The 24120-nt window shown below is 63.1% G+C and overlaps 2 protein-coding genes across 2 annotated transcripts; both read right to left on the bottom strand.

Moving 5' to 3' along the window:
* Nucleotides 1-239: 239 nt before the first annotated feature.
* Nucleotides 240-16438, bottom strand: ST6GALNAC2 (ST6 N-acetylgalactosaminide alpha-2,6-sialyltransferase 2). Its single transcript, XM_062216330.1, has 9 exons — nucleotides 16320-16438; nucleotides 13750-13810; nucleotides 9148-9322; nucleotides 8530-8698; nucleotides 8065-8203; nucleotides 5917-6020; nucleotides 3961-4044; nucleotides 1807-1906; nucleotides 240-1164 (listed from the first exon to the last, which is right to left on the bottom strand). The coding sequence occupies exons 1-9, from the start codon at nucleotides 16436-16438 to the stop codon at nucleotides 997-999; spliced, it is 1119 nt and encodes a 372-aa protein (XP_062072314.1). The 3' UTR covers nucleotides 240-996.
* On the bottom strand, nucleotides 4045-4932 carry LOC133776974 (uncharacterized). Its single transcript, XM_062216331.1, has one exon. The coding sequence runs from the start codon at nucleotides 4930-4932 to the stop codon at nucleotides 4045-4047; it is 888 nt and encodes a 295-aa protein (XP_062072315.1).
* Nucleotides 16439-24120: the final 7682 nt, after the last annotated feature.

Raw genomic sequence — 24120 nt, 5'->3', positions numbered from 1 at the left:
CAAAGCCAGGAGCCAGGCACTTCCTGGTCTCCCATGGGGTGCAGGGCCCAAGCATTTGGGCCATCCTCCACTGCACTCCCGGGCCACAGCAGAGAGCTGGACTGGAAGAGGAGCGACTGGAACTGGAACCCTGGGTGGCGGCGCCCTAGGCAGAGGATTAGCTTAGTGAGCCATGGCGCCAGCTAAAACCATTTTTTTTTTTTTTTTAAGATTTTATTTATTTGAAAGGTGGAGTTACAGTGAGGAGAGACAGGTCTTCCTTCTGCTGGTTCACTCCCCAAACGGCTGTGTGGCTGGAACTGTACCCATCTGAAGCCAGGAGCTTCTTCCGGGTCTCCTACGTGGGTGCAGGGGCCCAAGTGCTGCCTTCCCAGGCCACAGAGAGCTGGGTCGGAAGTGGAGCAGCCATATGGGTGCCAGCCTGCAGGTGGAGGGGCCCCTAAACCACTTGTAATACAGACCTGTGAGGACACTGCCTACCAGCCAAGTTCAAGTTCATTGAAACTCCAGGTTGGGTAATGGCCGCCTGTTGGCAGGGCGCTGTCTAGTGGGACTTCCTGTCTGGGCAGCACCGCCCCCCAGCTGCCCGAGGGCACCCTGCGCTTCCTGCACTTAGCACACAGACAACCACCATCCATCGTTTATTACTCAAGTTACGCGTGGCCTCTGCCCACTTTGTCGGGTGGAAGTCCGTCTCCATCTCGGGTTCTTGAGAGGTGTCCTCAAAGTTGCTGAGTCGCCTTGGTGTCTGGGTGGGGGGTGTGCTGTGTCAGTGAACCACAGGCCTGGTCACCCACTGATGCTGCCCTGAGACACACCTGCCCCTTGCTGGTGAGGGAGAGCTCACCATTTTCCCTTGGATGAGCTGGTGACCAGGTCAAGTGTCCTGCACTGAGCAGGTGTCAGGGTGCAAGTCCACCTCAGTGCCTTCCCTTGGGAGGAAGAGGGTCCAGGGAGTTGAGGTTCCAAGGGGCTCTGCGGGCTCGGTGCTCGGGGTCAGCGCTGGTACAGCCAGAGGATGCCGGCCTTATGCAGGTCCCTCCACAGCCTGGCTTCTAGGGGCAGGTCGTGGTTTACGTAGAACACCAGTGGCTGCTTCTTCCGGTCAAAATAGTGGTCAGAGTACTTCCAGTAGTTGCTCGTGATGAAGCCGTAGGCACTGACCTGGACAAGGGGAGTCAGTGCTGGGTTAGTACTGAGCTGCTGGGGTGTGCAAACAGAAAGGCGTGGTACCCCCACCGCCCTCCAGATGGTCCCCGAGTGGAGTGCAGTGAACAGTGATAACACTGCTCCCCTGCCTTTCCAGCTTCCGGCTGGTGACTAGTGGGGAGACCGGCTTGTAGAGGCGATGAGATGCGCCCCACGGCAGAGCCGGGCTTGGGGCCTGGTGTAACTAGCGCGAGCCCCTCATCCCCAAAGCAGCGGAACCAGGAGGCCCCTAGCGGGGCCAGAGTGGCGCCTGCCTTCAGCTCTGGAACTGGCTTCCGCTGGGTCAAGGGCCCAGCCTTGAGAACTGCCACTCAGTCTGTCCCCCAGGCTCTCGTCACGGGGGCCGTCTCGCCCTGCCATCTCTGTATTTGTGTGCAGAAGGCTACACGTGCTGCCCCACGCCAGCTCCAAGGTGTTGCCATGAAAGCGTTGTTACCGAGCTCCACTGAGGACTTTGCCTTGACTACCAGAGGGGCTGCCCCCAGGAAGAAAGCGAAGGAAGCCAGCCCTGGGGTGGGCGGCTGAGGGGCCCGGGACGGTCTTGGGGGTCACATCTGGTCCTGCTGCCACAGGCTCCCGAGGCCGAGGCCCTCTTACCTGGTCACAGGTGTGCAGGGCTGTCAGCAGCACGAGGGCCCCGGTACTCGGCATATACAGGTCTCCAAAATTCGTGTTAATCAACTTTGATTTCAAAAACCTGGAAGCAAAAAGAGACATTAAAAGCCGAGAGACGTACGTGCTAGTCTGACGGCGGTACCGCTGCACTACCACCACCATCCAAACTCGCTGGGCTGGAAAGCTGATGGACTTTAGCCTAGGGCCTGCCTTGTGGCACAGCAGGGAAGCCGCAGCTCCGGACCCCAGCTCCCTGCTAACGAGCCTGGGAAAGCAGCAGCGGGTGGCCCCTGCCACCTATGTGGGAGACCAGGTTGGAGTTCCTGGCTTCAACCTGGCCTGGACCTGGCTGCTGTGGCCGTTTGGGGAGTGAACCAGTGGGTCAAAGATCTCCATCACTGCCTTCCCAATAAATAATTTTTTTTAGATTTATTTATTGGACAGGCAGAGAGAGGTCTTACATCCGCTGGTTCACTCCCCAGTTGGCTGCAACAGCCTGAGCTGAGCTGATCCGAAGCCAGGAGCCAGGAGCTTCTTCAGAGTCTCCTGTGCAGGTACAGGGCCCAAGGACTTGGCCCATCTCCCACTGCTTTCCCAGGTCATGGTAGAGAGCCGGATCGGAAGTGGAGCAGCACCCATATGGGATGTAGGCACGGAGGGAACGGCTTTACCTGCTACACCACGGCACCTGCCCCAACCCATAAATTTTTTTATTTGACAGATAGTGAGATGGAGAGACAGAGAGAGAGGTCTTTGTTCCATTGGTTCACCCCCCAAATGGCCGCTAAGTCCAGAGCTACGCCGATCCGAAGCCAGGAGCCAGGTGCTTCCTCCTGGTCTCCCATGCGGGTGCAGGGCCGAAACAACACAAAACCTCTGACCTTTCTATCCTGACCAGTTCTGTATCTGGGAAAAAACTCAGTGGGCTGCTAAGTAAATCCATCTTTAATTGAAATAAAACGCCCTGGGCTGGTGCTGTGGCCAGCGGGTAAAGCCACAGCCTGCAATGCTGGCATCCCATATGGGCAGTGACTTAAGCCCCAGCTGCTCCACTTCTGATCCAGCTCCCTGCTCATGCACCTGGGAAGGCAGCGGAGGATGCTCTTGGGCCCCTGTGTCCACATGGGACACCTGGATGAAGCTCCTGGCTTTGGCCTGGCCCAGCCCTCGCTGGTGTGGCCATTTGGGGAGTGACCCAGCGGAGGGAAGATCTCTCTCTAACTCTGCCTTTGAAATAAATAAAAACAAAACTTAAAAGCAGGGAGGGAGATGAGGCTGTTTGAGCCCTCGGCTCCTTCCTGGCTCACCTGGGCGGCCGGGCCAGGCTTCCCGGTGATGAGCTCTCTGCTGCTACAGCCCTACTCCTGCCCCACACCTATGCTCCCCGCACCCGGCCTACTCCAGGTGAACAGTCCCTAGTGAAAAACCTCTTTGGGGTGGCCCGAGTTCTGTGCACTTCCTGCTGACCCTGTACCACCTCCATCAAGGTAGGAAACGCCACGGGATGCCGGCTCCTCCGCACAGATGAGCTGTGCACCTACCTGCTCCAGCCAGCTCGGGGATGGCCCCAGTGCCTTGGCGTGGGCGGGGAGGAAGGGGAGGACCCCGGGGGCCCCCTAGGCCCATACCACCCGCACCTGCTCGGGGATGGCCCCAGTGCCTTGGGATGGGGAGGGCAAGGGAAGCGGAAGACCCCGGGGACCCCCTAGGCCCATACCACCCGCACCTGCTCAGGGATGGCCCCAGTGCCTTGGGATGGGGAGGGCAAGGGAAGCGGAAGACCCCGGGGACCCCCTAGGCTCATACCACCCCCACCTGCTCCAGCTGGCTCGGGGATGGCCCCAGTGCCTTGGCGTGGGCGGGGAGGAAGGAGAGGACCCCGGGGACCCCCTAGGCCCATACCACCCCCACCTGCTCCAGCCGGCTCGGGGATGGCCCCAGTGCCTTGGCGTGGGCGGGGAGGAAGGGGAGGACCCCGGGGGCCCCCTAGGCCTATACCACCCGCACCTGCTCCGGCCGGCTCAGGGACGGCTGTGCGCCTGGGGGAAAGATGGGGAGGACCCTGGGCACCCCCAGGCCCCCAGCACCCCTACGTGGGCGGGGAAGGACGAAGACCGCCCCCCCGCAGGTCCCTACCTCTTGGTCACGTAGCTGATGAAAGCCGGGTGGAGCAGCTTGAACTTCCTGGCAGAGGCGTGGGGTCCGAAATAGGCGTCGGGCCTAGGAGCCACGATAGAAGTGCACCGAGCGCCCGCTGCCGTCGAAGGGCAGGCCGGGCAGCGAGGGCAGGGGGAAGGCGCTGGGGCGCCGGCGCGGCAGGGCGCGGCGCGGCCGCGGCTGCGAGTAGTAGCGCGAGAAGGGCGTGTAGAAGGTGGCGGGCAGCACGGACGGCACCACGTGCGGCCGGCCGCGCAGCAGCACCTCGGCGGGCGGGCAGTAGGACAGGGACGAGGGCGGCGTGAACAGGGCGGGCGGCGTCCGGAAGGGGCAGGCGGCCTGCGGGTGCGGCGGCGGCGGGGGCAGCAGCGGGAGGTAGAGCGAGGCCGGCGGCGGCGGCGGCGGCGGGGGCTCCCGCGCGCGGCAGGGGGCGGCGCAGGGGGCGCAGCGGGCCTGGGGCAGGGGCGCGGTGGGCGGCTCGAAGAAGGGCGGCTCCTTCAGGAGGCGGGGCACGTAGGGGGCGATGTAGGACGGGATGCCGCGCACCGGCCCGATGTACGAGGCCGAGGGCGCCGGGCTCTGCGAGGGCGAGCGCACGAAGGGCGCGGCGGGCGTGAGCGAGGGGTTGCGCGACGGCGCCTTGAAGCCGGACTGCGAGGGGGACTTGGACGGGGGCGGCGTGGGCAGCTGGCCGCCGCCGCGGGCCGCATGCTGGGTGTGGGGGCTGGGCGTCAGCGAGGACGCCCGCGACGACGGCTGCGAGGTGGTGGGGGTGGGCGGGTGGGAGGGCGGCCGGGACGAGGGCCCTCCCCGGGTCGGGGAGGGGGACGGGGCGGAGCCCCCCGAGCTGGCGTACGGCTGCTGGGCGGGAGGGGCGACGATGTTGTTGGAGCGGGACTGGGAGGGGGATTGGGTGGGGGACGGAATGGGGGTGTGGGAGGGGGAGCTCATTGGTGTCGGGGAGGCGTCTGTCCAGCCCTCCCGGGGCGCTGCGGGAAGCCTCCCCGGAGCCCAGGCTCGCCCCTGTCACAAAGCCCAGCCCGGTGACAGCAACAATTGTTGGGTCATCACGGGGTGGGGGAGGGGAGGGGCCGCCACGGGGCAGGGGGTGGAAGGTGGCCTGGCCTCTGTGACTTAACCCCTGAGGAACTGTCCTAGAGCCACGGGGAGGACGCTCCACGCCAGGCAGACGCCCCCGGCCCAGGGCAGCAGGGCAGGGGAGACAAGGTGCCCTTTGTTCCCAGTGCGCTGGGGCTGTGGGGCAGGCCCTCCTGCGTCTTGGGCCTGGCCTTGCTCTGCGACCAGAGCAGTGGGCCCAGCCCTGAGCAGCTGGCTCTGTGACAGGGGGAGTGCCTCACCCCCTTCAGAAAACCTGCAGCCCACCCCGTGGGAGCAGGAGGGTCCCCAGGGACTAGCAGACAGCATGAGCCCCCGCCCCCACCCCCTGGGAGCAGGAGGGTCCCCAGGGGCTAGCAGACAGCATGAGCCCCACCCCCACCCCCTGGGAGCAGGAGGGTCCCCAGGGGCTAGCGGACAGCATGAGCCCCCGCCCCCACCCCCTGGGAGCAGGAGGGTCCCCAGGGGCTAGCGGACAGCATGAGCCCCCGCCCCCACCCCCTGGGAGCAGGAGGGTCCCCAGGGGCTAGCGGACAGCATGAGCCCCCACCCCCACCCCCTGGGAGCAGGAGGGTCCCCAGGGGCTAGCGGACAGCATGAGCCCCACCTCCACCCCCTGGGAGCAGGAGGGTCCCCAGGGGCTAGCGGACAGCATGAGCCCCCGCCCCCACCCCCTGGGAGCAGGAGGGTCCCCAGGGGCTAGCGGACAGCATGAGCCCCCACCCCCACCCCGTGCGGTGCTGAGTGATGCCCCATGACTGGGGGAGCTTTGTTGCCCTTGCGCCTCCCACGGCTCCCACTGCACGTGGACCTGCTCACCTGTCCGCTTTATCGGGGCCCTCGGGGACCGGCACTCCTAGAATGGCCGACCTCAGCATCAGGTAGTCACGGATGTCTGAAGGAATGAAGATGTAGCGCAGGTCCTGCAGGGACACGGGGACACGGAGCACCAGGGGCCAAGGCCACGTTGTCTCCTCCTGCTCAGAGTGGGCACCCCCGCCCCCCTCGGTCCTGCCCACTGGAGCCCACTGGAGCATCTCCTGAACACGGGGACTCGGAGCACCAGGGGCCAAAGTCACCTTGTCTCCTCCTGCTCAGAGTGGACGCCCCCGCCCCCCTGGGTCCTGCCACCCGCGCCCACTGTAGCATCTCCTGAACACGGGGACACAGAGCACCAGGGGCCAAGGTCACCTTGTCTCCTCCTGCTCAGAGTGGACGCCCCGCCCCCCTGGGTCCTGCCCACTGGAGCCCACTGGAGCATCTCCTGAACACGGGGACACAGAGCACCAGGGGCCAAGGTCACCTTGTCTCCTCCTGCTCAGAGTGGACGCCCCCGCCCCCCTGGGTCCTGCCCACTGGAGCCCACTGGAGCATCTCCCGAACACGGGGACACAGAGCACCAGGGGCCAAGGTCACCTTGTCTCCTCCTGCTCAGAGTGGACGCCCCTGCCCCCCTGGGTCCTGCCACCCGCGCCCACTGGAGCATCTCCCAGACGTGTCACAGGTCCTGCGTGGGGCCACTGCACGAGCCCACAGCCTTGCTGCTTCCCTCCAAGAGGGCCTCGACTGCATGGAAGGTGGTGGTGTGGACCACCTGCTCCGGGTAGGATTAGCTGCCACGCCCGGGGACCCTCCAGGAGCCGGGGGCCAGGAAGCCACCAGGCCTGCAGGTGCAGCTCCCTGCCCGAGAGCCCCGGAGCCAAAACCACTCCACTGAGCCGCTCCCAGATTCCTCGGCCAGTGAGACTGAGACGACACACGTGTTGTGTAAGACGGCACACGTGTTGTGTGTGCAGCTTCCGGTTCTGAGCCGCACACTGCCGTGACGGGTGCTGTGGCTGCCCCAGAAAGCAAGCCGCTAGTTCAGCCGTGAGGGCTCAGCGAGCCGACCCTGTGGCCAGGACATCTCTGGGTGCCCGGGTCAGACGAGGAAGCGCTGGAACCCCTCCCCCGGTGCTTCCTCACCCTCCACGTGGCACTCAGAGTTGAGGATGGAGCCATGGGGTTATGGCGACCGGGGTTGCTGGGAGAGCCTTAGGCCGGGAGACAGGGCTCTGGGGTCATCTCCTCCCGGGAAGCCCGACTTCCTAACAGGGCTGTCGGGGGCACCCTAAGAAGCCACCCATCATTCCCTTGGTGGGCAGTGCAGGCACACGGAGCACGGTGGCCACAGGGGCGTGGACCTTGATGATTCTCGCGCGGGGGCCATGGCCACTTTTCTGAACCTGCCACCTGATGTCTGCTGGGACAGCCCTGGCCCTGGCCCTGCCCTCTACCAAGCTGGGGCAGAGGAGGCAGGGAGTAGCCCCCCCCCCCCCAGCACTGGCTACGGCAGGCCGATTGCCCCAGGGAACGTGGGCTCTGAGAGAGGCAGTCCCGACTGGATCCTGGCCTTGCCCCTTGCCACCGACTTGGAGAAAGAGGGCACGGAGGGGCCGGCACTGGGGCGCAGTGGGGTAAGCCAGCTTCCTACATGGGCACCTGTTTGAGTCCCGGGTGTTCCATTTCAGATCCAACTCTGCTTATGGGGCCTGGGAAAGCAGTGGAGGATGCCCCAGGACCTTGGGCCCTGCCACCCACGTGGGCGACCCGGATGGAGTTGCGGGAGCCTGGTTCAGACTGGCCTAGTCCTGGCTGTTGCGGCCATTTGGGGAGTGGACCAGTGGGTGGAAGATCTCTCTCTCCCCCCACCTCTCTCTGACTTTCAAATAAAATAAATCTTGAAAAAACAAAAGGGCACCAAGCTGTAAAGGGGTGGACGCGGTGCCACTCCAGGGCCTGGCACGTGAGCGGTCAGTGAGCAGGAACCTTTGGTCTCCCACACCCTGAGGAGTCCTGGGCCACCCGAGCCCATGGGGCGGCCCTGGCCAGAGCCTCCTCCACGGTCAGTGCCTCCCCTGAGCCGGGGCGTGTGTGCCCTGGGGCCCACCCCACCGAAGGGGCCCCGACACCGGCTGGAGGCCTTACCTGCCCTTGGGGCACAGAGGTGAAGCCCAGGCGCCAGTAGGTGCGCAGTGAGTTCTTCATGGTGTTCACCGTGAAGCCGTAGAAGGAGGTCTTGGCGCCCACGTCGTGCTCAAAGCCTTCGACCACGGCACCGTTGAGCCTGCATCCGACAGAGGCGCCGGCGTCTGCGGTCAGCCCAGGCCGCAGCCCGGCCTCGCCTGTCCCCACGGCAGGGCCTGCGCCCCGCCGTCTGTCCGATGCCCAGCCCCACTCCTCCAGCCCTCCAGGGCCGTTCTGGGAACGGCTCGGCCGCGGCCGCGCGCCTGTAACGCCTGTGCTCCGTCCTCAGAGCCTTGGTCCCTTGGTGCCCATTGCACCTGCAGCGGGTGCTGCCTGGGCCCCGCCGTCCCCACACAGACACCCCCAGGGCTCGCTCTCTCTGCCAGGGCTCCCTCCCACCTCCCCCCCCCGCCCCGCCCCACGTACCTGAACACAAAGTTGTGGGCATCAATGTTGCGACCCTGGCGAGACCCGTTCAGGATACCTCCGTTACCCACCACAGCGCACCGGATACAGGGCCGTGGCAGGTCCCCAGGGGCAGCAAACAGCTCTGCGCTCTCCGAGGTGTTCAGGAGGTTCAGGGTGGAGGTGATGGCTGTGGGGGAGGGGAGCAGGCAGTGTGTGTGTGGGGGACGTGGGGAGTGCCCCTTCCACCAGTGCCACGCACAGGGTGTTCCCAAGACTGGGCTGCTGCCCCGCCTCACCTGAGGCCTGACCCCGCCCCTCGCAAGCAGCACAGAGCACAGGAGGAGACTGGGGGCCAGCAGGGAGGGGTCTTGGCCTTAGGAACCTGCATGACTCGCCCCAAAGGAAAGAACTCCAGGAAGGGGTGGGGTGGGAGCAGCTATGGGCCCCAGGTGCGGCAGCAGCCAGAGCCCCTGTCCTGGCCACTGCTGGACACCAGAGTCTGCACGCCAGGGCAGCCCCGGGGTGGCCAGAGCCGCCGCGCCCCCTCCCTCCCTCCCCCTCGTGCTTGGAAGGAGACCTGGCCCAGCCCAGGCTCGAGAACAGGAGGAAGGGACCTTGGAGGCGAGAGGGGCTGACCTTGGCGGGAGAGGTTCTGCCAGCCGTAGGGGGCCTTGTGCCGGCTCAGGCTGTCCCAGAGCTCCGGGCCCAGGAGCCCCCCCCACAGCAGGACAGGGGCTGAGAGGTTGAAGAGGCCGCGGAAGTGCCGGTGCCGCTGGATGGCCTGGCGAAGCGGGCGTGGGCAGGCCTGGCCCTGTGGGAGAGATGGCAGAGGACTGAGCACTGGGGGGGAGGGTGTCTCCTGTGGAGTGGGGTGGGAGGGGCACGGACTCCACACAGGGCTGAGAGGCAGAGCCCCGCCCCCCAGCCTGCACACCAAGTTGGCCTGTGGTCCAGCACCCTGAGCCGGGGTGGGGGGGGGCGGTCTGAGAACTTTCTAGATGTAGCCCAGGGCGTCTAGCCCTTCCTGTCCTGCATGCCACGCGCCCACAGCCCGATGGCTCTGGCCAAGTCCTCCTCTGCCTCACGCTTAGGCCAACCCCAGGGCCGTTGTCCGGTGCTGGGGCCTGGGCCGCAGGAGCCCTGTGGTTGGAGGCGTGTGGGCCTGGGTGCCCTTCTCAGCCCTGGCAGTGCTCGCCGTAGGCTCCGTGTGTGGGCAGGCTCGGGAAGGCTGGTGCCCCTGCGGGCTGCACAGTGTCCCCCCACGATCCTGTCCTCCTAGCATGTCCTCCTAGCACTGCAGGGGCAAGTGAGGTCCTGTCGGGTGAGGCTGGCCCTAGCCCCAAGGACCCATGTCCTTTAAGGGGGCAGAGACCCGAGTGAGGCCGAAGCGGGGAAGAGGCCACAGCCCGGGTGGAGGCCGGGGTGGGGGCCGGGCTTCCCCAGTGGCTTCCGGGAGGAAGGCACAGATGCGCCGGAGCGTCCATTTCGGTTGCGCTCAGCCCCCTGGTGTGCGGTCACGGCTCCGGCCGGCGCAGGAAGTGAACACAGCATTTCTGCACTCGGGCCCCCACTGCCTGCCACCCCAACCACGCCAGCTCTCACACAGCCGGCCGGGGCCTTTGAATGGGGCTCTTTGTTCCGCTGTTAGCCTGATCAAAGGACGAGGCAGGAAGCGGCTGCTCAGCCATGGCTGCCGGAATGAGAAACATGAGTGCCTCAAACTCACCACGCCACAGGGCGGGTGGGCGGGGGAGTGCGCCGGGAGCCACGACACGGAGAGCGCTGTGGGGATGGGGGGCTTGGCCCAGAACCCAAATCCAGTGCCCCGGGCCCCTGCCCAGCTCCAGCATCCTGCTAACGCAGACGCTGGGAGGCAGCGGTGCCGGCTCTAGGAGCGGGGTTCCGATGTGGAAGAGCCGGCAGGAGCTCCTGTTCTCCAGCTTCAACCCTGGGCCGAAACCTGCGTTCAGGGGAGCGAAGCCCACACACGGAAGCTCTGTCTGTCTCTCCGCCTCCCAAAGATACACACTGCTCATGCATAAAACCAGCGGTAGGAACTTGAGAAACACGGAGGCGCTGTTTCACGCGTGTTCCGTGGCTAAGAAACACAGAATACTACCCCGACCTGGCCTTGACCTTGGAGAGGACTTGCTTGAGGAGGTGGGCATTGGAAGCAGCCGCTCGCGGTGAAGGGGACGTCTAGACCGCGTGCTGCAGACGGCAGGCGTGCGGGCCGCTGTGCTGTTTGTGAATTACCGCGTGGTCATTCGGCTGGCTTTAGTTTTCCCGACACGTGTACGGTGTCGCGGGCAAGCTGACATTTTCAAAGCAGGCGTTACAGCAGACCGCGCTCTATGGGTCTCACTGCTGCACTGGGCACAGGGAGGTTGTCCGGACCTCTCTACGGGGCCCCAGGAAAACCTTCAAGTCTCCTCTGGGGAGACCGCACTTCGACCTGGCCAGCTGCCTTCTCTTTGCATGGAGGTGGTGGCAAAGTTTTCTTCTTAGCTTTGGCCACTGGGAAGCTCACAGCCAGCTCCACTCTGTGGCACCGTTTTCATGCACCGGGCTAGCATTGTCTTATTTCCCTATCTTTAATTTTACTCTATTCCCATTCATTTTGTCTGATTTTGGTTTTGCCTTGTTGTTGGCAGTATGTCCGAAGTCACCTCAAGCCACCGTGTTTAGCCTGGCTGGGGAGAAAGGACTTTGGGAAACTTGGATGACCTGGTCCAAGCACTCAGGAGACGCTCGAGGCCTCTCTGTTCTCCAGATGGCCCCACGCACCTGTCCAGGGCCACCTACCATCTGCTCGGCCATCACTAAGGTCTCCCAGTTATGGAATGAGAAGGCCATGCCAAGATGGCCGCTGGCAATGGAAACTGCCTGGCAACAGGCTGTGATTGGATGGCTTCGGAAACTGCCTGGCAACAGGCTGTGATTGGTTAGGGCATAGACCGCCCCTTGACCGGATTGGCTGCCTTGGCTATATAAGCTGCTGTACCAACTGAAATAAATGAGTCTGCGGGCTGCTTGCCTCTGGCCTGCTTTCACCGGACTCCCGGGGTCTGTGTGGTGACCCCGCACCTCTCACCCCCACCACGCTCCTCCTCTCAGAACAAATCCACCTCAACACCTCCCTGAGGCTTCAGATTCTATCTTGGGCACTGAGCGTTCATTCATGCATTTATTTACCTTTTAAGATTTATTTACTTGAAAGGCAGAGTTGACAGAAAGGGAGGGAGAGAGGGAGAGAAAGAGGGACCCTCCCTCTGCTGGTTCACTTCCCAGATGCCTGCCATAGCTGGCAGCTCCACCTGGGTCTCCCATGTGGGTGGCAGGAACCTAGGCGCTTGGGCCACCCTCTGCCGCCTCCCAGGGTGCACACTGGCAAGAAGCCGGACGGGGAGCAGGGTAGCTAGGACTCAGTCCCAGGCACTCTGATGCAGGGTGTGGGCGTCCCCCGGGGCAGCTTCCCTCACTGTGCCGTAACACCTGTCCTCCAAGCTCTCCCTAATCCACAATGACACAGACAGCCGGCGCACAGTGGCTCAGAGCCAAGGTCAGGGTCAGCGGGAGGCTCACTCCCAGCACCCATGCGACCTCTGATTGATCCTGAGTGGCGCCTGCCTTCTCTGTGCCTCTGTTCATCTGTAAGAACTAAGCCGCCTCCTGGGGTTGCCGGGAGCTTCAGGGGCGGAATGCAGCTCAAGAGCCGTGGGTCGGTCGGGACTGGCGTCGCGGCACAGCAGGTCCAACCACGGGCATCCCAAAGCAGAGCTCTGGGTCAGGTCCTGGCTGCTCCGCTTCTGATCCAGCCCCCTGCTGACGCGCCTGGGAAGGCAGTGGAGATGGCCCAGTGCTTGGGCCCCTGCACCCACGTGGGAGACCCGGATGCTGTTCTGGGCTCCTGGCTTCAGCTTGAGCCACCCCTTGCTGTTGCAGCCATTTGGGGAGTGAACCAGCGGATGGAAAATCAATCTCTCTCCCTCCCTCCCTCCCTCTCTGTCATCCAGCCTTGCAAATAAATAAAAGAAATTTAAGAAAAATAAACAAATAGATAAAAGACAATGATTTTTTTTTTGAAACAGAAAGCCCCCCACCCCCAGGTCAAGGCCGGCTGTCGTTCAGGCTGTGGAGCAGAGCCCAGATCATCCTCAAAGGCTCTGGAAACTGTGCCACATCCTCCCAGGGCTGGGAGTTCACTCCTCGGTGAGCAGTGGAGATGTGGCTCTACAGCAACAAGAAGCCTCGGGGGTACGGGGTAACATTCAGGGGACTACATTTTCTTTTTATTTATTTATTTATTTTTTTAATCTTTTTTTTTTTTTTTTTTTTTTACAGGCAGAGTGGATAGTGAGAGAGAGAGACAGAGAGGAAGGTCTTCCTTTTTGCCGTTGGTTCACCCTCCAATGGCCGCTGCGGCCGACATATTGTGCTGATCCGAAGCCAGGAGCCAGGTGCTTCTCCTGGTCTCCCATGCGGATGCAGGGCCCAAGGACTTGGGCCATCCTCCACTGCCTTCCTGGGCCATAGCAGAGAGCTGGCCTGGAAGAGGGGCAACCGGGATAAAGTCCAGCACCCCAACCTGGACTAGAACCCGGTGTGCCGGCGCCGCAAGGCGGAGGATTAGCCTGTTAAGCTACGGCGCCGGCCATTTATTTATTTATTTTTTGACAGGCAGAGTGGACAGTGATAGAGAGAGAGAGAGACAGAGAGAAAGGTCTTCCTTTGCTGTTGGTTCACCCTCCAATGGCCGCCGTGGCCGGTGCGCTGCAGCCGGTGCACTGCGCTGATCCGATGGCAGGAGCCAGGTGCTTATCCTGGTCTCCCATGCGGGTGCAGGGCCCAAGGACCTGGGCCATCTTCCACTGCACTCCCGGGCCACAGCAGAGAGCTGGCCTGGAAGAGGGGCAACCGGGACAGAATCCAGCGCCCCGACCAGGACTAGAACCCGGGGTGCCGGTGCCGCAAGGCGGAGGATTAGCCTAGTGACCATGGCGCCGGCCATCAGGGGACTAAATTTTAAAGGTAAAATCTTGGGACCCCCAGGGTACATATTTGTTCATCCTTGTCTGCTGCCGGGTTTCAGGAGGGCCTGGCAGTCGGCCGAGAGCCGCGAGCCCACGGCTGCCCAGCCCTGAGCATGGGGGGGTGTCTGGGAATCTCCCGGGAATGTTCCTGTTTGCCCTCCTCCCCGCTCCCTTAAGCACTGGCACAGGGCGGCCAGCCACATACCTTTCTGGTCCCAACGTTCAGTGTGTTGAGTTGAAAGACCCCCTGGGATAGCGTGGTGTTCCTGTGGGAGGAGGTGGAAGTGAATCAGGGGACCCCTGCATCCCCGCAGCCAGCCCTGGGGTGGACAAAAACCATTTGGGACCCAAAGGGTTTCTGCTCTTTGGCTCCTTCTACCTGCAGGCCCTGGACTGCGCCCTTGTCTTCCTAGACACACACAAGACGGTCGCTCTACCAGTCCCGGAAACGCAGGAGAAGGCAGCCCTCAGCGGGAGGCAGAAACAGAGGGTCTCCCAGACAGTGGCTGGGGGGATAGGGAAGCCTACCACGGGAAGGGCGGCCAGCCCCCTGGAATTCGGGCCGTGTGAGGAGTCTCCGGCCAAGCCTCAGAGCTGGGTGCCAGGTCTTAGACGACCCCGCTCCCCCTCCCACTTTGTGGGGGCTGCTCCTGGTCAGAGGTGTGGCTCTGCCACCTGCCAGCCCTGGGCTGCTTAGAAACTCGATTTCTGCTTGGGACAACCGGGAGGGTGGCCGAGGAAGGTCCATGGAGTCTGTCCTGCCCCCTAGATGTTAGCTGTGGCGGGTGGTGGTGGTGGTGGGTGGGGAAGCAGGGAGGGGGCTGACATCACTGCCCACTCCTCACAATTCCCAGGTACAGGGGGGAAACAGGAAGGAAGGAACAGGGGACCAGCCCACCCAAATAATGGCCAGGCTGCTCCCAGACCCCCGTCCTCACCTGGACAGCCACCAGGGGGCAGGAGGGCTCGGGACTGGCAGGTGGGCAGAGACAGGAAGGCCTCCTGTGCGGCCTTCTAGGCGCTGACTTGGGGAGGTGGGGGGGGGGCAGGGAGCCGGGATCTGCCCCCCTTTGTTTCCTGGGAAGCCCTTGGGAGCAGCGGGATGACCCCTTCCGCCCCCCTCCCCCCCCCCAGAATCCTGCAGTCCCTCCCCTGAGGACGCGTGGGGCCAGGCCCCCAGCCTAGGCTGCCTGAGACAACACCCACGCGCCCACCCACACGCTCACATGTGGGTCCCACCTCCCCCACCAGGTGAGTCCAAGGTGCAGACATGAGGGGGTCGCTGCAGGCCAGCTGTTGCCCCCCACCCCCGTTCAGTTAATCCCGCACAGATTCTCCCACACAGAGCTGTGGCCTGGGAGCCTGCAGGTGTGGCCGGCTTTCTCCCAGCCCCGCCCTCTCAGGAACCCAGGTGTCTCCAGTTACCTGCCTGGGCACCTGGTGGGGGGAGGAGCTCTGGGAAGTTGGATCAGCCCCGGAGAAAACAGGACAAAGGGCTGCATTTTTCATAGAACTAAACCTACGCAGCTTAGAGCCTTAGTACGGTCCGTCCTAAAATGTCCTTACAAAGTCCTGTTGGGTCTGTGCTATGCGGGTCCTCAGGCCTCCCCTGGTTCAGAGGAAAACGGATGGCGTCTTCGCGGGTCTACAGGTGTGGGAACCACTCATCCAGGTTCTGTGAGTGGGCACCTCCACAACCTGCAGTAACGGCCCACTCCTCAGGCCCCGCCCCCTGCACAAGTCCCTGGGGGGGGGGGTCACACAGCCTGCATCTGCAGGCCCCAGGCCCCTCCCACTTCTCTCCAGGACTAAACACCCCCACCCTGCCCACTGCTCACACCAGACCCCTGCAGGTGCCACGTGCCCCCTGGGCTCCAACTGCAGCACAAATATGATTTCTGAGTCAGATTTGGAAAAGGTGAAAGATTTATATATATATAAAAAAAAAAAAACAAGAAAGAAACACCTCTGTTGAGATACAATAGGCATAGAGCAAACCCCCTGAAGGGTACTTTTCAAAGGATGTTTACTTTAAGTTTTTGTAAGCATCTTTACATAAAGTTGACACGGAGCCCCCTCCCCAGGCCTCTCCCAGGCCTCTTTATTATGCCAACTTCGGGTGTCACCACCAGGTCCCTCCGTGGGGACTCACTCCCAGACTCCCTGGCGCCGGGCCCCTGCTGGGCAGCTCTGTGTCCTGATTCCACCTGGTCTCCAGCCAGCGGATGCTAACTTGGTTTTCAGCGCGATCGCTGGGGAGCGCGCAGTGGGGCACAGGTGGGGAACCCGGCATGGAAGGGCCCGGTGATCTGCATTCCCAAGTGCAGCTAAGTCGCGGGGAGCCAGCCCTCGCCAAAGGCAGGCTCTCAGGTTTCTCCGGGTTGTGCACAAAGGAAAGGGGGGTGCCCCGGGCCAGCCGGAGGAAGCGCCGCGCAGGGGCGCAGACTTGGGGGGGGGGACCCAGATCCGGCTCCTGCACCGCCGATCACTCGGAGGCCAGGGAGGAGGCAGCCTGGCCACCGCCCCGCTGGAACCCCGGGCGCCTGGGTCCTTGCCCAAAACTTAGAGTCTGAAAAAGTGCGACTTCCCCAAGGCGCGCGGGTTGGGGAGGGGTGGGGAACGGCGCAAAAACCCAGGAACCGTCTCGACCAGACTCAGGTGGCCGGGCCAGACTCCGACAGCAAAAGGCGCTTCTGCTCAGACCCGGGGAACAAGGAGCGGCTCGCCGGGCCAGGGCGGGTCCCCGCGGCGCTAGGTGCCCGCCGCAGCCCCTACCTGGCGTGGGCTCCGGGGCTTGGGTGCGGCTCCAGCGCCGAGTACAGGACGACGAGGATCCCCGAGCCGGCCGCCGAGAGCAGCAGCAGCCAGAGGAGACGGCCGCGCGGGGGCTTCATGTAGCCCCGGCCCGCGGGCGCCCGTCCGCCGCCTGGCCGGGACGAGAGAGGCCCGGGTGGGCCGGACGTCGCCGCGCTCCGGGGCGCTGGGCTGCGGGGCTGGGGAGCCGCGCGCGCCCCCGGCGCTGGCCCGTGCCCTGGGCACCTCGACGGCGGCCACCCTCCCGCCGGCGCTCGGACCAGCGCCGCCGGCCAGCCCGGGGCGAGCCGCGCGCCTTCCCCGTAAGGCTCAGGGCGGGGACAGGCGGGCCGGGCAGCGGGCGGGACGCGAGGAGACGCCGCCACCTGCCGCGCTGGCTGCGCACTGCGCGCTCGGGGCCGGCTCCAGGGTTCTGGACGCCCGGGGCAGGTGGGCGGCGGCCGGGAAGCGCCCTGCCCTGCTCCCCTCCCCTCGGAAGGGCTCTAGCGCCCAGCACTGGCGCCTCGGGCGGGCGCGTCCCCAGCTGCGGTTGTCATCCTCCGCTTTGGTGACCACGCGGGGCGGTCAGGCCCCCAAACCTCATTGCCTCTGTTACAGAGCAGGCCATGCCGGAGCCCTCAGCTGCGGAGAGGCCTCCGGTGGGGTCCAGCGGGCAGGGACGGGTGCGCTCCGGCCGTGAGCAGAGCCCCCGTACGCGGGAGCTGATGGGGCGCCCGCCAAGGGCAGTGTCCAGGATCTAGACTCGAAGAAGCCTTGAGATACCCCGGCCTTCTGCTGAGAGCCGCCAGCCCCTCTGCCTTCTGCGCCCCTCTGGGTGCACAACAGGTTTTGGGGGGCTTTTGGCAAAGCTTCCTGGGGCCTGCACCTGTGGCCAGGAAGGGGTCACTCAGGGTCAGTGTGGGCCAGGCCTTTGCTTTTCTCCAAGATGGCTAAGCAGAGTCAGAGCCCCCTTGCTTTCCCACTGATGGGTGCGGTGGAAATTTCCTTTCTCTCTCTCTCTCTCTCTCTCTCTCTCTCTCTCCCTCCCTCCTTCTCTCTCTCTCCTTCTCTCCCTCTCTCTCTCTCCCTCCCTCCCTCTCTCTCTCTCTTCCTCCCTCTCTCTCTCCCTCCCTCCCTCTCTCTCTTCCTCCCTCTCTCTCTCTCTCTCTCTCCCTCCCTCCCTCTCTCTCCCTCCCTCCCTCTCTCTCCCTCCCTCTCTCTCTCTGTCTGTCTGTCTCTCTCTTTCTTCAAAAGGCAGAGTTACAGGGAGACGGATCTTCCATCTGCTGGTTCACTGCCCCAAACTCCACCCCATACTCACATGGGTGGCAGGGGCCCAAGCCCGTGGGCCACCTCCCTTGGGAGCAGCCAGGACTCCAAATGGCACCCATGTGGGATGCTGGCGTTGCAAGCAGGACTTCCATTTCATTTCTTAAAAAAAAAATTTACTTATTTGAAAGAGTCACACACACACAAGGGAGATCTTCCCAGGCCATTAGCAGGGAACTGGATTGGACATGGGTCAGCCAGGATGTGAACCAGAGCCCTCATGGAATGGCCGCCTCCCCAGTAGTGGCTTTACCCCTGCGCCACGGCGCTGGCCCCCTGGTTTCCACTGTAACCCTCGCGGGTGCCACTTGCCGTAACGCCTGTGGTTGTGACTCGGGCTTTGCCCATCGCGTCCTCTGCCTTCCTCCATGGTGCGCAGGGCCTCAGCCCCTCCGTCTCTCTGAGCCTGCAGCCCCGGTGTTCAGGGGGGACCCCACCTTCCACGTCATGGAGACAGTAGGGATCCCTGGGAATTCATTCGCTGTCCGTCTCCAGCCCCAGCAGAGGTCCGGCCGCTCCTCCCTGCCTGGACTCTGGCCTCTTCTCCCAGGCGGGATCGACCCTATCCGTGTTGATGAGCCCTGTCCGCCTCCAGCGCAGCCATGGAGCTCTGTCCATCTCCTGGACTTCCCATGCCTCCCGTCCCCAGCTTCCCAGGACCCCCAGCCTCTCCTCCACTCCGCCTCCTCCCAGGGTACCTGCTCGCAGTTTTCATTCTTCTCCACGCGCAACCCCGTCCTAATCTGCGCTCTCTCCACGTGTTATCCCCCCCGTCCTAATCTGCACTCTCTCCACGTGTTACCCCCCCGTCCTAATCTGCGCTCTCTCCACGTGTACCCCCCCCCCGTCCTAATCTGCGCTCTCTCCACTAACCCAGATTCTCCTGCGTCCTTGCTTTCTGCCCAGCAAACCTCTCCGCGGGCACCGGCCGTGTCCCCTCCCCCGGGCTGTGGACGGCCTGGAGCTGCCACTGGCCCAGCCTCCTCTGGGCTCTTCCGCATCCCCGGTCAGGGCCGGCTTGGTCCTGCTCAGTGATGATTCTAGAACAGCTCGCTCCCCCGGCCTCGCCTCTGGATGTGGCTGTGTCCCCCCAGGTAGCAGCTGAGTCTCCTTTGTGAGGTGTTAAGCAGGTGGGAGTTTGGTGACTGTGCTTTAGAGGCTGGGCCTTGGGGGTGTGGCTAGGGTCAGCGATGGTCCTGGGGGCGTGGTTAGGGTCAGCGATGGTCCTGGGAGCGTGGTTAGGGTCAGCGATGGTCCTGGGGGCGTGGTTAGGGTCATTGATGGTCCTGGGGGCGTGGTTAGGGTCAGCTATGATCCTGGGGGCGTGGTTAGGGTCAGCGATGGTCCTGGGGGCGTGGTTAGGGTCATTGATGGTCCTGGGGGCGTGGTTAGGGTCAGCGATGGTCCTGGGGGCGTGGTTAGGGTCATTGATGGTCCTGGGGGCGTGGTTAGGGTCATTGATGGTCCTGGGGGCGTGGTTAGGGTCAGCGATGGTCCTGGGGGCGTGGTTAGGGTCAGCGATGGTCTTGGGGGCGTGGTTAGGGTCAGCGATGGTCCTGGGGGCGTGGTTAGGGTCATTGATGGTCCTGGGGGCGTGGTTAGGGTCAGCGATGGTCCTGGGGGCGTGGTTAGGTCATTGATGGTCCTGGGGGCGTGGTTAGGGTCATTGATGGTCCTGGGGGCGTGGTTAGGGTCAGTGATGGTCCTGGGGGCGTGGTTAGGGTCAGCGATGGTCCTGGGGGCGTGGTTAGGGTCATTGATGGTCCTGGGGGCGTGGTTAGGGTCAGCGATGGTCTTGGGGGTGTGGTTAGGGTCAGCGATGGTCCTGGGGGTGTGGTTAGGGTCATTGATGGTCCTGGGGGCGTGGTTAGGGTCAGCGATGGTCTTGGGGGTGTGGTTAGGGTCAGCGATGGTCCTGGGGGCGTGGTTAGGGTCATTGATGGTCCTAGGGGCGTGGTTAGGGTCAGCGATGGTCCTGGGGGTGTGGTTAGGGTCATTGATGGTCCTGGGGGCGTGGTTAGGGTCAGCGATGGTCTTGGGGGTGTGGTTAGGGTCAGCGATGGTCCTGGGGGTGTGGTTAGGGTCATTGATGGTCCTAGGGGCGTGGTTAGGGTCAGCGATGGTCCTGGGGGCGTGGTTAGGGTCATTGATGGTCCTGGGGGCGTGGTTAGGGTCAGCGATGGTCGTGGGGGCGTGGTTAGGGTCAGCGATGGTCCTGGGGGTGTGGTTAGGGTCAGCGATGGTCCTGGGGGTGTGGTTAGGGTCATTGATGGTCCTGGGGGCGTGGTTAGGGTCAGCGATGGTCCTGGGGGCTTGGTTAGGGTCATTGATGGTCCTGGGGGCGTGGTTAGGGTCAGCGATGGTCCTGGGGGCGTGGTTAGGGTCATTGATGGTCTTGGGGGTGTGGTTAGGGTCAGCGATGGTCCTGGGGGCGTGGTTAGGGTCATTGATGGTCCTAGGGGCGTGGTTAGGGTCAGCGATGGTCTTGGGGGCGTGGTTAGGGTCATTGATGGTCCTAGGGGCGTGGTTAGGGTCAGCGATGGTCTTGGGGGTGTGGTTAGGGTCAGCGATGGTCCTGGGGGTGTGGTTAGGGTCAGCGATGGTCCTGGGGGCGTGGTTAGGGTCAGCGATGGTCCTGGGGGCGTGGTTAGGGTCATTGATGGTCTTGGGGGTGTGGTTAGGGTCAGCGATGGTCCTGGGGGCGTGGTTAGGGTCATTGATGGTCCTAGGTGCGTGGTTAGGGTCAGCGATGGTCTTGGGGGCGTGGTTAGGGTCATTGATGGTCCTAGGGGCGTGGTTAGGGTCAGCGATGGTCTTGGGGGCGTGGTTAGGGTCAGCGATGGTCCTGGGGGCGTGGTTAGGGTCAGCGATGGTCCTAGGGGCGTGGTTAGGGTCAGCGATGGTCCTGGGGGTGTGGTTAGGGTCATTGATGGTCCTGGGGGCGTGGTTAGGGTCAGCGATGTTCTTGGGGGTGTGGTTAGGGTCAGCGATGGTCCTGGGCCGTGTTTAGGGTCATTGATGGTCCTGGGGGCGTGGTTAGGGTCATTGATGGTCCTGGGGGCGTGGTTAGGGTCATTGATGGTCCTGGGGGCGTGGTTAGGGTCAGCGATGGTCTTGGGGGTGTGGTTAGGGTCAGCGATGGTCCTGGGGGCGTGGTTAGGGTCAGCGATGGTCTTGGGGGTGTGGTTAGGGTCAGCGATGGTCCTGGGGGCGTGGTTAGGGTCAGCGATGGTCTTGGGGGCGTGGTTAGGGTCAGCGATGGTCTTGGGGGCGTGGTTAGGGTCATTGATGGTCCTGGGGGCGTGGTTAGGGTCAGCGATGGTCTTGGGGGTGTGGTTAGGGTCAGCAATGGTCCTGGGGCGTGGTTAGGGTCATTGATGGTCCTGGGGGCGTGGTTAGGGTCATTGATGGTCCTGGGGGCGTGGTTAGGGTCATTGATGGTCCTGGGGGTGTGGTTAGGGTCAGCGATGGTCCTGGGGGCGTGGTTAGGGTCATTGATGGTCCTAGGGGTGTGGTTAGGGTCAGCGATGGTCCTGGGGGTGTGGTTAGGGTCATTGATGGTCCTGGGGGCGTGGTTAGGGTCAGCGATGGTCCTGGGGGCGTGGTTAGGGTCATTGATGGTCTTGGGGGCGTGGTTAGGGTCAGCGATGGTCTTGGGGGTGTGGTTAGGGTCAGCGATGGTCCTGGGGGTGTGGTTAGGGTCATTGATGGTCCTAGGGGCGTGGTTAGGGTCAGCGATGGTCTTGGGGGTGTGGTTAGGGTCAGCGATGGTCCTGGGGGCGTGGTTAGGGTCATTGATGGTCCTAGGGGTGTGGTTAGGGTCAGCGATGGTCCTGGGGGTGTGGTTAGGGTCATTGATGGTCCTGGGGGCGTGGTTAGGGTCATTGATGGTCCTGGGGGCGTGGTTAGGGTCAGCGATGGTCTTGGGGGCGTGGTTAGTGTCAGTGATGGTCCTAGAGCGTGGTTAGGGTCATTGATGGTCCTGGGGGCGTGGTTAGGGTCATTGATGGTCCTGGGGGTGTGGTTAGGGTCATTGATGGTCCTAGGGGCGTGGTTAGGGTCAGCGATGGTCTTGGGGGCGTGGTTAGGGTCAGCGATGGTCCTGGGGGCGTGGTTAGGGTCAGCGATGGTCGTGGGGGCGTGGTTAGGGTCATTGATGGTCCTAGGGGCGTGGTTAGGGTCATTGATGGTCCTGGGGGCGTGGTTAGGGTCAGCGATGGTCGTGGGGGCGTGGTTAGGGTCAGCGATGGTCCTGGGGGCGTGGTTAGGGTCATTGATGGTCCTGGGGGCATGGTTAGGGTCATTGATGGTCCTGGGGGCGTGGTTAGGGTCAGTGATGGTCTTGGGGGTGTGGTTAGGGTCAGCGATGGTCCTGGGGGCGTGGTTAGGGTCAGCGATGGTCCTAGGGGCGTGGTTAGGGTCATTGATGGTCCTGGGGGCGTGGTTAGGGTCAGCGATGGTCGTGGGGGCGTGGTTAGGGTCAGCGATGGTCCTGGGGGCGTGGTTAGGGTCATTGATGGTCCTGGGGGCATGGTTAGGGTCATTGATGGTCCTGGGGGCGTGGTTAGGGTCAGCGATGGTCTTGGGGGTGTGGTTAGGGTCAGCGATGGTCCTGGGGGCGTGGTTAGGGTCAGCGATGGTCTTGGGGGTGTGGTTAGGGTCATTGATGGTCCTGGGGGCGTGGTTAGGGTCAGCGATGGTCTTGGGGGCGTGGTTAGGGTCATTGATGGTCCTGGGGGCGTGGTTAGGGTCATTGATGGTCCTGGGGGCGTGGTTAGGGTCAGCGATGGTCCTGGGGGCGTGGTTAGGGTCAGCGATGGTCCTGGGGGTGTGGTTAGGGTCAGCGATGGTCCTGGGGCGTGGTTAGGGTCAGCGATGGTCCTGGGGGCGTGGTTAGGGTCAGCGATGGTCCTGGGGGCGTGGTTAGGGTCAGCGATGGTCCTGGGGGCGTGGTTAGGGTCAGCGATGGTCCTGGGGGCGTGGTTAGGGTCAGCGATGGTCCTGGGGGCGTGGTTAGGGTCAGCGATGGTCCTGGGGCGTGGTTAGGGTCAGCGATGGTCCTGGGGGCGTGGTTAGGGTCAGCGATGGTCTTGGGGGCGTGGTTAGGGTCAGCGATGGTCTTGGGGGCGTGGTTAGGGTCAGCGATGGTCCTGGGGGCGTGGTTAGGGTCATTGATGGTCCTGGGGGCGTGGTTAGGGTCAGCGATGGTCCTGGGGGCGTGGTTAGGGTCATTGATGGTCCTGGGGGCGTGGTTAGGGTCAGCGATGGTCTTGGGGGTGTGGTTAGGGTCAGCGATGGTCCTGGGGTGGAGGCCTCAGCCTCAGAACAGAATGAACCTCTTTTCTTGAAGATTTGTTTATTTGAATGAGTTTGTGGGGGGAGGGAGAGAGGGAGGGAGAGAGAGAACTTCCATCTGCTGTTTTACCCCCCAGGTGGCTGCAATGGCCAGGGCTGGGCCAGATCAAAGCCAGGAGCCAGGAGCTTCATCTGGGTCTCCCATGTGGGTGGCGGGGACCCAAGCACTTGAGCCATGCCCGGCTGCTTTCCCCAGGCCATAGCAGGGAGCTGGATTAGAAGTGGAGCCGCCGGGGCTTGAACCAGTGTCCACGTGGGATGCCGGCATTGTAGGCAGTGCCCTGTTCCTGCTGTGCTACAATGCTGATCCCAAACCTCTTTTCTTCGTAGCTACCTAGCCCCAGCTGTTTCATTATAGTAACAACAACAAAAACCCAGACTCATACGAAGACGGTCGGGCCGAGCCTCACCTGGCCGCGCCTCTCACTCCAAAGTCATGTCCACATCTTCTGAGAAGGACTGGGGGACGGAGCAGCCCACTACAGATCCGTGTCTGTTGGCAGAAGATGTGCAACCCCTGGCTCAGAGACTAAGGACTTTGCCACTCAGGTCACAGCTGGTGGCCGTGGCTGGGTCACTTCCCACCTGCCAGGCCCACGAGGGTGAGCAGGCAGGCCCAGGTCGGTTTTGCAGAGTAGTGAGGAGCCCTGGGCTAAGGGAACCAAAGGGAGGCACCACTTTTCTCTTCCAAGGCCATCTGCTATTCCAACATGAAAGGAGAGAGGCTGGGGCCGGCTTTGTGGTGGCGCCGGTTAATCCCATCTGGGCACCGGTTCATGTTCCGGCTGCTCCACTTCTGATCCAGCTCCCTGCTGTGGCCTGGGAAAGCGGCAGAGGACGGCCCAAGCCCTTGGGCCCCTGCCACCCACAGGGGAGACCCAGGTGGAGCTCCAGGATTCTGGTTTTGGCCTGGCCCAGCCCGGGATGTTGCAGCCATTAGGGGAGTAGATGCAAGATTTCACTCGCGCTCTCTCTCCCTCTCTCTCTGTAACTTGCCTTTCAAATAGTCAATAAAACATTAGAAAAAGAAAAGAAAAAGAATCTGGGGTGAAAGGGTGGTTGGTGCCTGTGCTCACAGGTGCAGAAATGTGTCCCACCT

This window comes from Lepus europaeus, chromosome 18, assembly GCF_033115175.1.
Source record: "Lepus europaeus isolate LE1 chromosome 18, mLepTim1.pri, whole genome shotgun sequence".
In the NCBI taxonomy this organism is placed as follows: domain Eukaryota; kingdom Metazoa; phylum Chordata; class Mammalia; order Lagomorpha; family Leporidae; genus Lepus; species Lepus europaeus.
The sequence above is the reverse complement of the archived record's forward strand: the minus strand, read 5'-3'. Positions and strand labels throughout refer to the sequence as shown.

Coding starts and splice junctions, on each gene's coding strand:
- LOC133776974 (XM_062216331.1), bottom strand. CDS start 4,932: ATGAGCTCCCCCTCCCACACCCCCATTCCGTCCCCCACCCAATCCCCC.
- ST6GALNAC2 (XM_062216330.1), bottom strand. CDS start 16,438: ATGAAGCCCCCGCGCGGCCGTCTCCTCTGGCTGCTGCTGCTCTCGGCG. Junction 13,811..16,319: donor AGCCCCGGAGCCCACGCCAG/GTAGGGGCTGCG, acceptor CTCCTCCCACAG/GAACACCACGCTATCCCAGG. Junction 1,165..1,806: donor CCCTGCACACCTGTGACCAG/GTAAGAGGGCCT, acceptor CCCCTTGTCCAG/GTCAGTGCCTACGGCTTCAT.